Source organism: Passer montanus, unplaced genomic scaffold (assembly GCF_014805655.1).
Source record: "Passer montanus isolate IOZ18808 unplaced genomic scaffold, ASM1480565v1 scaffold29, whole genome shotgun sequence".
Taxonomy (NCBI): domain Eukaryota; kingdom Metazoa; phylum Chordata; class Aves; order Passeriformes; family Passeridae; genus Passer; species Passer montanus.
This window is the reverse complement of record NW_024367596.1, coordinates 9708041-9719895: the sequence shown is the minus strand read 5'-3', so window position 1 is coordinate 9719895 and position 11855 is coordinate 9708041. Positions and strand designations below refer to the sequence as shown.

At 52.8% G+C, this 11855-nt stretch overlaps 1 protein-coding gene across 1 annotated transcript; it reads left to right on the top strand.

The window, feature by feature from the left end:
* Positions 1–6922: 6922 nt before the first annotated feature.
* SST (somatostatin) lies at positions 6923–8562 on the top strand. The gene is made up of 2 exons (XM_039713897.1): positions 6923–7198; positions 8057–8562. Exons 1-2 carry the CDS (start codon positions 7061–7063, stop codon positions 8267–8269), a joined length of 351 nt encoding a protein of 116 aa, XP_039569831.1. The 5' UTR covers positions 6923–7060; the 3' UTR covers positions 8270–8562.
* Positions 8563–11855: the final 3293 nt, after the last annotated feature.

Here is an 11855-nt window from a genome sequence, read left to right as displayed (position 1 = left end):
AGGCACTGGAGCAGGTTACCCAGAGAAGCTGTGGATATCAAATCCATGAAGTGTTCAAGGCCAGGCTGGATGAGGCCTTCAGTAACTGTAATCAGTGGAAGGTGTCTCTGCCCATGGCAGGGGGTTGTAACAAGATGATCTTTAACATCCCATCCAACACAAGCCATTCTATGTGATTTTGTGACCCCAAGCTCCTCTGGCTTGTCTCCCAGCAGCCCAGACCTGCTGGCATGTGAAGAAACCCCACAAAAAGGCATGAGCTGAGCAACGAGCTGGAGCCAGCCTCTCTCCCCTCTTGCTTAGTTTGGCCAGGCAGGATGACTGCAACAAGCGCCTGCCTGCTGTGGGGCAGGTATTTCATGAAGTGAGGTCTTCCCAAGCATCTTTCTGGGCAAGAGCCTATTTTTCACCTTGAAGGCTGAGGCCAGCATGAGCCCTCACCAACTTACTTGTGTTAGACACAGCGTGCTGGAAAAATGACCACAAATGTATCATTACCTGAATGTTGACAACAGCAAAATCTTGCTTTCCCACCTTATTTCCTCACTTGCTTTCCCTTTCTACCTTTCTGGGGTGGGTTTTTAATGTTTAGTAAAGCTGGCTGTCCTCACAGCAGGGTTTTGACACACTGCTCTCATTTGACACACATACTTAAGTTTCTCCCCTCCCTGTCAGGACCTGCTTGCCTTTGAGCTCACCGCCTCTCTGGTTACTGCAGTTGTCACTTTTGGAAGTGGCTGGGCTGGACTGACAGCTCCACTTGCCCCAGAAAAGCAGCTGTGCAGCCACGACCTCTATTTCCTATTGACTTGCTCAGCTGCACTTGCAAAATAAATACTGTATTTTCCCGGAGCACGGTTTCCTCCTCCTGACAGATTTTAATTTTTTTTTAAACAGTGATGTCATGGCTTTTCCGGGCAGTTCAGCTGAAGCGATAGCAATCCGCGGTCAAAGGCCTGCAGGCATCTGGCACGGATGGTGTTTGGAGAGGCGAGGGAGCCGTCACACACAGAGTTGCCCTACACCTGCTTTTTGCCCGCTTTACACCCACAAACACTCAACTGCTCAGCCCTGCTGGGCTGTTCGCCCTTGGAAAACCCCGCTTCAGAGACAGGCTGGCATTCAGAGGGAAGGTCACCACCAAGCCCATGGAATGGCTGGCTGCCAGGAAGGCCCAGCATGGAAATGGGGATTCAAACTCCAGGGGAGTGAGCAGGACAAGGGGAGGGGATGCTTTATTTCTTTTGGCAGCGTTGATGGACGACCCCCGCGGCCGGGGCCGGGGCCGGGGCCGGGGCCGGGGCCGGGGCCGGGGCCGGGGCCGGGGCCGGGGCCGGGGAGCTCCGCTGCATTCTGCCGAGTCTCCACAAGAGGGCAGTGGAAGACGGAGTTTGAGCAAGCACGCAGTCCTGGCATTATGGAGTCGTTCGGGTTGGAAGGGACTCACTCTAAAGATCATTCAATTCCAACCGTGGACTGGGATGCTCTCCACAAGATCGGGTTGCTCAAAGCCTCATCCAGCCTGCTCTTCCATTTGTGGAGCGTCCACAGCTTCTCTAGGTTAGCTATTCCTCAGCACCCTCACAGTAAAGAATTTCTTCCTTTTATCTAACCTAATTTGCCCCTATTTCAGTTTAAAACCATTCCCCTTTGTCCTGTCCCTGCACATCCCTGTAAAAAGTCCATCACCGACTTTCTATAATCCTGTTTAGGTACTGGAAGGGGCTATAAGGTCTCCCCAGGGCCTTTTCCAGGATGAAAAGAGATGGTGTTAATAGAGGAGAGTTATATACGGAGATAAAGCGGAGATAATTATTTCCTGATTTTGTGTGCTCATCCATCTGTGCCCATCATCTCTTTCTTCGTGGCAATAATTCCTCACAGCTCAGGCCAGCATCTCTCTGTATGGTCCCAAACACAGCCCTGACTCCTGGCAGCCACTGCAGTAGTACGGGTAAATAGCCAGGTATTTAACTCACCTATTATACCTGGTATATAACTCTTAGTTCAGCCTGGTCAGCTTTGTTTCTGCACGTGTTTGTGCTGGTCTTTCCCTTGTCTTTACCATGTCTTTCCTTCCCCTTTCTCTTCTCTCCCCCCTTCCCCTTTCCCTTCAAGGCAGCTGCTATCAGCCCTACGGATGCCATGGCAGTATCCTATGTGGCTGAGACTGGGAATAAATCTCAGGTAGCAGCATCAGAAATCCTAAACACAGCTCGGGCTCTTAGACAAAGACATTTCAAAAATTAGGTAGTAGAATTCCACCTCTGTGAACCTCTACAGCCTGACTGCCTTACCTCTTTGCTACTGGAGCAGAAATCCCAGAAGCTTGTAGTTACTTGATGGAGACGCAAATTCTTTTGGATCTGTTCCTCTTTTTAAAGTTTTACTATAAAAACAGAAACCTCTCAGGGCTGTTATAAGTCCGTGTATAACCCCAACATTGCTGCTGTCTCTGTGCCCCATTCCAGGGGTATGTGGTACCATTCAGCCAGAGGCTCTCTCCCTTATTGAGCTCTTGGTCTTTATTATCACTCAGGCGTGACTGACTACCCTTTCTCCACTCATCTGGATCTCCCGGGGCAGGAACCTGCTCTATTAGATTTCCAGCAAGCTGCTTAGAGCTGTGGGGCTGTAGCAGCTCCCTCACTGCCCCACAGCACCAGCTGCAATTCCAGAGGCAGTGCGGGAATGCCACCGCCCTGGCTCCCAGATCACTGCTCAGGGCTACCAGCTTGAGGGCTACAATATGAAGAAAAAAGGTATTCCCTGCTGGCAAGGTAGTGATCCAGGGCAGAACTGTCCTGCTCGTGGAAGCAGAGCTGGGAGTGTGGAGAGTGTTTCGAGAGAGATAAGGTGCGATGGGAGCCGGGCTGGCGGCTGCGGTGACAGCAGAGGGCACGATTGGCTGCCGAGCACACAGCCTGGGCACCCAGACCCGGGCATTGCTGGACTGCCCTGGTCCCTGGAGCAAGCTGAAGCGTGGGGGTAAGGAAGCAGTCACAGGAATTCAGAGCGATTCAATCGTCTGCAAAGCCACATGCCCTGCAGCGCTGCGGCAGAAAGAAAGGAGCAGAATTGCCTTTGCCACAGCCGAGAGGATGATGGATTTATCTGGCTGGAGAATGAATGCAAAAAAATTCAGAGCACACTGATCCCATGGAGGTGGTGGGGAAAGGGAAACTTGTAAATCAATCTGCAGCTCATTCACTGCTTCATGCCTGCACCAGAGTCATGAGGACGTCTGGGGGTCTGCCCTTACCCCCTCCCCAGGAGTCCTCTGTGGGAGACAGTCCAGACTTGTATGGAGCAGATGGACTTCCTTTCTCTTCTCCCTTGTTGCTGGTTCCTTCAGGTCAGCACAAGGTAGTTTTCTGAACCAAAGCACGTGGTGTTTTTCCTTTAGATTTTCCTTGAAAAGAAACAAAACTTTTCAGAAGGAGAACATCAGAGGGATTCTCACAAACATTATACCTGAAAACTTTGGTCCATTCAACACTGTATCTGTCAACAAAGCTCAGACCCCATGGGAGTGCAGTTTCTCTCCTTTAAACAGGTTGAGATATTTCTAGGGGAACAGTTCCATCAAAGCTTTTTTCTCTGATCCTGCTTCACCAGCCTCACAACCTCAGCTGAATCCCAAAAAGGTAAAATCCTACAAAGGTAGATGTCAGAAACTTTCTGAGACTGCTCGGCTCAGGAGCCTTGTCGTGTCCTGATGGAGGGCATGATCATAGAGAAGAAACCAACCACACTTTCCTGAGGTAAGCTTCTGAAATTCAGTGGGACAAATCCAAGACACTTCCCTGAGGTCACCATTCCCCTGTTGCTGGGGAACACTGATGTAATTCCTCCAGCGTCCCTCAGGCAGAGGGGGGAGCAGAGGGACAGCACCCAGCTCCAGTGCTGCACACAGAGATGGAGTCAGAGCCAACCTCTTCTTCCAAGCCTTGTCCCCACGTGTCTGGAAAAGCCATAGTAGCCTGTGAACATCCAAGCCAGGAATTTCCAGTGTGACTGACAGTCTGTCCTTGCCTGGTACTGGACTGGACTGTAGGGAACCCAACAACTCCAACATTTTTCCAACCCAAAGTCCCACTGGTCATTTTTGCTCTGTGGCTGGATGCCCTGCACTGCCAGCTGGCCAGGGAGGGCTGGCAGAGCAGGATTGGGCTGGGTAAATGCAAAAATGAAAAACAAGGTGGGGTGAAGACAGGGAAGGAACAGTTCTGAACATCTTTAATCGAGCTGGGTTCATGCACACAGAGGTGCTGTGGGTAGCTGGGGGAAAACCAAGGTGCTGAGCAGCTTGGGTTTGGGGAGGACATCAAGAACGGCCTCTCAAAACCCCTTAGGAATCAAGTCTGGTATCTTCCCCCATTTGATGGCAGCAGGACCATACCAGCTTTCTGAAACCATCCCTGCCAGTGCATCTGGAACCCATCCATCTCCAACTGAGCTATGCAACTCTGCAAAATCCCATTAGGTGTGTCTAAGTCCTGCTGGCCCCACAGGAAGTTATCAGGAAATGAGAAAGAGGGGAACTCATCAATGAGGTTGCTCCTGCACTGTGCCAGATCCTACAGTTCTCATCTCCATGTTGGTGTCCAGATGGGTCCAAAGGGTGATGAAATGTAGCACAGCTCTCCAACCTATCCAGTAGTCCAAGGCTGCACTCCCGCCCATTGCAGTGCTCTAAGAAATACAGGTGCTGAACTGATCCTTCTGGCACTTCAGAGAAGATCCATCACTGTGGAAGCCAAAGGAGGATGGCAACTCTGGCATGATGGGGGTTCCCAGTGTCCCCATCCCCTTGGGGTGACACGCTGAACAACAGAAGGAGTGCCAGCCTGGAGAGCTGCCTGCTGTGCAGTGGCAGGGGATGTTAGATAACAGCTTCCAGTACGCCACAGGGGAGTCTGAAATAACCCAGTGTTGTCTCCCGTTCCCGACTCTGCTCCTCTCCAATGTGGAACCCAAGCAGGCTGCACTGCCCTGGGCTGTGGGAGCTGGGATGAGCTGGTGGGGAGCTGGAGCCTTCTGCAAAGCTGGCCCAGGCTTGCACTGCAGCATGGCACAGCTGAGCTGGACTGGGCTGTGCCAAACAGGAGAGCCTGGGGGCTACAAAACAATTCTATTCTCAGTGCAAGTAGAATGAGAGAGCCCAGCTTGTTGCTATTGGTGCACTTAGAAAAGTGGCAAATTTTTTGTTGCTGAGAGAATTCTTTCCTAGGAATCCTCTCTTGACAGCAGGCAAGAGTTCCAGGATAGGTTTGGTGCCCTGGCATCTGCTGCTTTGGCCATTTGCCACAGCCAGGACTGGCTCTGCTTCTTTGCCCACAGGAGGAGAGAGATGCTGGTCCAGCTGCTAACACAGGATCTTGGTGGAGAGAAAAGCTCTGACAGTCACAACCTTTAGAGACAATCTGCTCTTTTGGGTCTAGTCATTTATTTTGGCCTTGGTAGGAGACTGTGCCCTGTTCCCAAAGCAAGAAAATTTGTCTAAGCCAGAGCAGGGGCTGATTCTTCTCCACCTGTTTCCCCAGAGCAAGACCAGTGCTAGAAGACAGACAGGGTCCCAGGAACACAGAGCTTGGCCTTGCTCACGTCAGGTAGATGGGGGAAAACTGGCTATAAATACAGCACAAATATACCCAACCCTCGGGGTCTCATGGGCTACAAATGAAGGCTTATTATCTCATGATTTTCATTAATTTTGCTCCACAATTTGGGAAAGATGAAGAGGATGAAAGCTATGTGAGGCTGCAGAGCTGCACTGCACAAAGGAAGGGAGGCACCATCCAGGGAGGGCAGTAACAGTGCAGCCCCAAGCTCTGCCTGGTCTGGAACCAGCAACCAGCTCCAATTCATCATGTTGGACTGTGATACAGAGCAGGAACACTTTGTTTCATGCTTCACACTCCCTGGTCAGATTCAACAAACCCAGACAGCAGCACCAGGGTTGAAAGCGGAGCAGGGGATGCACATTAATTCATCATAAAACAAAATTTTGAAGGCTTCTGGAGACATTTTCGCAGTACTTGAATTCTTGTCCCCTCAAGTCTTTGACTTTCCTCAGCTGGAGATTGAGATAGAAGAGATTCTTATAGCCCTTTTTTGACAACAGAGGCCCTTTTCAGCACATCCTCCTCTGCTCCTGCCAGCTGGGAGACAGATGAGGAGGCTGATCCTTCAGGGGGTTTGAAGCAGGAGAGGCTGGAGGAGTGGGAGAGACTGCCCCACCACCCCTGTGGGATAGGTGCATGCCAAGGGACCAGCAAGACCAGCGACCCTGAGATGGAGACAAGGGTCCAGCACGCCCCGACCCAGGCACAGATTTGTCATCGCTTCCCGGAGCTGCAGAGCCACGGCAGGAGCCGGGGCACTGTCCCCGGAGGCTCCCGCTGCCTCCGGAGCTGCCCGCGGGAAGGAGCCTGGGAACGGACCGGCGCCGGAGAGACCCGCAGGGGCAGGGGCGGCAAAAGGACCCCCAAGGGCACCTCAGCACCCCCACCCTCTGCAGGAGCCGGAGGCAATCGCCCTTCAGGGGACCCTTTGCAGCTCCCCGGGTTCTGGAGCCGCTCCTCACCGACGGGGCGAGACCCGGCTCCAGGGCGAGGGGCTTTGGCAGAGCGGCTGCTGGGGGGCTTCACCCTCCGGCACTGGGTCAGAGCCGCGGGTGGGCGGTGACAGCCGGGACCCCCACGGCCGCTCCGGTGGGCTCCGGGGAGGAGGGAGCGGACGGGCAGGGTCGGGAGCTCTGGAAGGGCGGTGATTTGGGGACGGGGACTGGGGGCGGACAGAGGGGAGGGGAGCTCAGGGGGAACCGCGGAGGCTTGGCCGGCGCCGGGCAGAGCGGAGCATCCCCGGACCCGTTCCCCCCCCGTCCCAGAGACCCACCCCCGGCGGCGTGGGGCGAGGGGGGCGCCCCCGCCTTGACGTCAGGAGAAGGGTTTATAAAGGCGGCGGGCGGCGAGGAGATCCCCAACGCCGGAGCCGAGCAGCAGCGGAGCCGCCAGCGCCTCCCGCCGCCGCCTCCCGCGCCCGACCCGCCGGCGAGATGCTGTCGTGCCGCCTCCAGTGCGCCCTGGCCCTGCTCTCCATCGCCCTGGCCCTCGGCACCGTCTCGGCCGCCCCCTCGGACCCGCGGCTCCGGCAGTTCCTGCAGAAGTCGCTGGCCGCCGCCGCCGGGAAGCAGGTGAGAGCCCCGCGACGGCGCGGGCACCGCGGGTACCCCTCGGGCGCCCCGACGGCCGCGCTGCAGGCTCCCGCTCCTACAGACACCCCGATCCCCCGCTGCAGAACCTCCGCTCCCTGTCACAGCCCCCGCACCCCTGCTGCAGACCCCTCCCGTTCCCCGCCAGGCTTCCCCAATGTCCCTGTTTCAGACGCCTTGCTGCAGACCCCCCTTTCCCCGCAGAGACCCCGGTTCCCCGCCGGGGCTGAGCCATCGACAGGTTGGGCAGCTGGTGCTGGGAGGTGAGACAGTCCAGCTGGGTGCTGGTGGGCAGTAAGGAGCAGGCACTGCTGGAGCACAGGGCAGAGCTCCTGGAGAAGCTCCCAAGGCTTTCTCCGGGTCGCAGATTGAAGGCAGCTTCCCCAGAGCACAGAACAATGGCCTCATCCATGCTGGGTGACAGCCGAGGCTTGGAGGGACTAGAAGAAAAATTAGTCCCAATGAGATGGTGACCAATTCAACCTCCCCTGCCAGCTCCCCCAAAGACCTTTCTCGTGTCACTTTAGCAGCAGGCTCATGGCATCCTCGCTGAGTGCTGGAGCCGTGGGAAGAGGAGGTAAAGACGAGTTCATTCCCTGTCATGGACAGGACAGCAGTCTGTTCCCCACACCAGGTAGATGCCGTAGACACAACTGCTGCATAGCAGCTGTCAGGCTGGGCTCTTTGGAAAGCCAGGGCTCCTCTTCTCCTCCTGCATCCTGAATGTCTGTAATCTGGTCATGGAGAAGTCTTAGACGAACAGAGTGGTGAGCCCACAAAAATCAAGGAGTAATTGTGGTCTCTCTATCTCTTTTTCCCTTTCTGTCTTTTGTCCCCAAGGAACTGGCCAAGTACTTTTTGGCAGAACTGCTTTCAGAGCCAAGTCAGACAGAAAATGAAGCCCTGGAGTCTGAGGACTTGTCCCGAGGGGCTGAGCAGGATGAAGTGAGACTGGAGCTGGAGCGCTCGGCTAACTCAAATCCCGCTCTGGCACCCCGGGAACGCAAAGCAGGCTGCAAGAACTTCTTCTGGAAAACTTTCACATCCTGTTAGCTTTTGAAACCCACCTCTCCTCCCCATCCATCCCTGCCCTGCCCTGAGCAGAACCTTCACCACAAGAGGCGAAGACTGTAAATACACAATCCACAGTTATGGTGAAATTAAACAAAGAAGGAAAATTTGAGTTTGATTTCCACTTGTTTTAATAAAACTTTCTGTTCCAATTGTACATGATTTGCTTGAGTTGTGATTTCTGACTAGTTCTTTGATGACATGCACTCTGCAACTCTTTCAAATGTACTATTTTTAATTCTCTGTTGCAATAAAATTTATGTTTCAAACGGTGATGCTGAGGCTCGGTGGTCAATGAGAAAACTGAGGTTACCTCTCAGGCTGCCCATCTTCAGAACGCTGCCTGTCTCAGGGCAGCCAACACCATCCACATCCACATGTACGCACACACACACGGTGTGTCATAATGTGATATTTTTTCTGTGGTCTTATAAAAGAACTAAAGCCACAGTGATATTTTAGATATCAAATCCCTGCAGTTGTGGCTGAATCAAGCCCACAGTGCTTGGCACTTCAAGCCAGTCCGGAGGATTTACACCCGTCACTAGAGGGATCAGTAAAAATCTCAGCTGTGTATTTCAAGTGATGGGGATGATAAAAGTAGTTCATGGTACAAGTTTACACCACACATCTCATTCCCTCCTCAGCCACAGGCACTAAAAGGTTTCCTCACCTGACATATTTTACTCCTTGCAACATTCCTGACAAACACTGTTCCTGGGATTCCTTCAGAAAATTTTCCTTTGTTCTGCTGTGCAGGGGGTGGTTTCGCATCCCTGTGAAGCTGAGATGTTAACCCCATGACACCAGTTCCTCTCCAGCTAATGAACTGGTCACAGCAGTTTTTCTACCCACCTCATCATCTTGAAAGGCAATATCGAAGGGTTCAGCAGGGTAGGAGATAGCATTGTGAGAAAAACATTATTTTCTCAATGGAAGACAAATTTTTCATGCTTTTGCAAAGTCTCAGCTTTCTGGCCGGGCTGGTTTGTGCCACACACTCGCAGATAAATTGGAGCTGTAGAGCAAACATGCTGCACAGGGGATAGGTGCTACTTTGATGAGAAATTCATCATTCAGGATTAAAAATAAGTATTTTGTAGACATCATATATGAAAGAAGGGTGAAAAGCGGGGGATTTCGGAGATGTTCATGGGCAGAGAGCTCAGCATGACTCCAGTGAAGGTGGATTCCCCAGCTGAAGGCTTGTTAAGCTGCCTCTGGTCTGTGCTGAGCATAGCTCTCTGTGGGGCATCATTCATGATGGCTCATGGACCATTGCTTTCACTCTTGCTCTGCGCCTCCTTTCCCTGTAGGCAGGGGGCTGTTGGATACGGGCTGAGAGGAAGGTGAATCCCTTGTCATTGCCAAGTGTGAAATCCCAGCCCTGCTACAGAGCTCAGTGGGCTCCTCCACAAACAAAGGCAACAGGCAGAGGCAGTAGGGACATGCCCAGGGAGGGGAGATGCTGATATCAGCCCCTCTGAGGGGGGCAGAGGCAGAGCTGGATTCTGCCCTCCCTCCCTGGAGCAGGGCAGTCGTGGCTTAGCCTGTGCTGCAGGCAGGGCTAAGGACTGCTGCTGGCCCAGCTGGATCCTGCACCTGCTGCAGCAGCCTTGCTGCGACACAATCCTGTGTGCCCCCAGCTCCTCTCCTCCTTCTTTGGAAGTGGGATAGGTTTTGTGGGGTGGTCTGGGGAAATGCTTGCTCCACATGCAGCAGCCTTGGGGTTAGGGGCTCTGCCCTCTTTCCCACAGCTGGGTGCAGTGCAGCCTGGGCAGGGCACAGTGGTTCTCACAGCACTTTGTGGGAACAGGGAGACAGCCTCACCCTCTTTGAGCCCTGGATTTCTGCAGCTGGTGCAGCTGTGGAGGGTGCAGGATTAACCCACTGCTGTGGGGTGGACAGAGCTGCACTGCAGGGAAAAGCCTCCAAAAAGGCATTTGAGAAGTGCAGGTAATTTAAATCAGTAATCAGCCTCAAAAAACAGGCAGGGTAAGAAGAGGACCCTGCTTGAAAATGTGGAGACAGACTCTGTGAGGAGGCAGTAAATGTCCCAGCTCACATCTGATTTCTTCACTGCTGTGTAGTATCAACAGAGCAGATTTAAGGGGATTCAGTAAAGCAGAGACCTCCCCACCCCTGCCTGTTCACTCTTGTGTTGACTGAGGTTCCTTTTAGCTTTCAAGAAGAAACTAATTTTTCAGTGCTGAGCCTCAAGAGAGCAGCTAGAGGAACAGGAGGGGGGCGGAGGGGCCAGGGGCTTGAGTATTCTTATGCACAGAGTCCATCTTTCATGGGATATAAATAGACCACTACTCACCTGAGATTTTTCCCCTTGTTCATAATGCTCAACCATGCTTCTGAAGGGAGTTTAATCCTGCCAATTGCTGGAGTGAAACTCATCCCAAAAAGGGTTGAGGATGATCCCCAGTCACAAGCAGGAATTAAAGACAGTGATTCATAAGCTACACCAGCCTGTTTCAATACAGCTGATGGCATGACATGGCAGCTTCTGGGAAGCTTAATGAAGATGTACTGGTGAAGGCATGTCCCCAGTTCAGAGACAGAAAGACAAACTGCTCCTTGTGTCAGCTCAGGAGTTCCTGGAGTCTGGGGAGCTGACTTCCAAGGCATTAAATGCAGTATCACCACATGTAATTGCACTGTGGCAGTGCCAGCAATCCCAGGTGCTGGGAGCTATACAAGCACAATGCAGGAGATGGCTTTGCCATGCTGAGCTAAAAAGACTAGAAAGAAAAAGGAATATTTATTTTTCCCTTTTGATATGTGGGAGTTATGGGCTAAGGAGACTAAATAAGTATATTCAATCCCTAGACACGGAGCATGGAACAGTGCTCCATGCTGGGAACACTCCTGCTGGGCAAGGCTGAATCTGGATGAGCACACAGCTAAGGAGACTAAATAAGTATATTCAATCCCTAGACACGGAGCATGGAACAGTGCTCCATGCTGGCAACACTCCTGCTGGGCAAGGCTGAGTCTGGATGAGCACAAAGTACAGCACACAGGCCAGAGCTGCCAAGAGCAGAGCAGTTCTGGGACAGGTTCTCAAGCCACTTTCTCTGCAGGTCAGAGAGGAGGCTCCATGGAGGGCAGCCTCAGCATGGGTCTGGGAGAGGTTAGGGGCTGTGGTGATCCACACTCAGATGGATCCCCTCTTGCATTTGGTGCCACGGGCAGACCCCAGTAATGCCCCTCCAGCAGGTGCCTTCAGCAGGTGATTCATCTGAGGCAATGCAGAGAAATGTCCCTAAGGAACAACATAAAAGGGCTTGAAACTGCTGCATGAAGAGCTGCCCTTAATGAAAACCAGAAAAATTGTATAAGACCTGGAAACACACATCACCTGTGGGAAGTCAGTCAGGAGCTTCTCAACCATCCCCAAAGGCAAAGTCTCCAATGATGCTGGGGGGTGTCTCTTGATCTAGCAAGCAGGCCAAGATTATTTTTTAGGTGCAGTTCTAAATGGTAAAAAAGAGAAGTCTTCTTTGGTCCAGAAGGCTCGTTGGGGACATATAGCTTGAAGTGATCCTAGCTGTGCTGC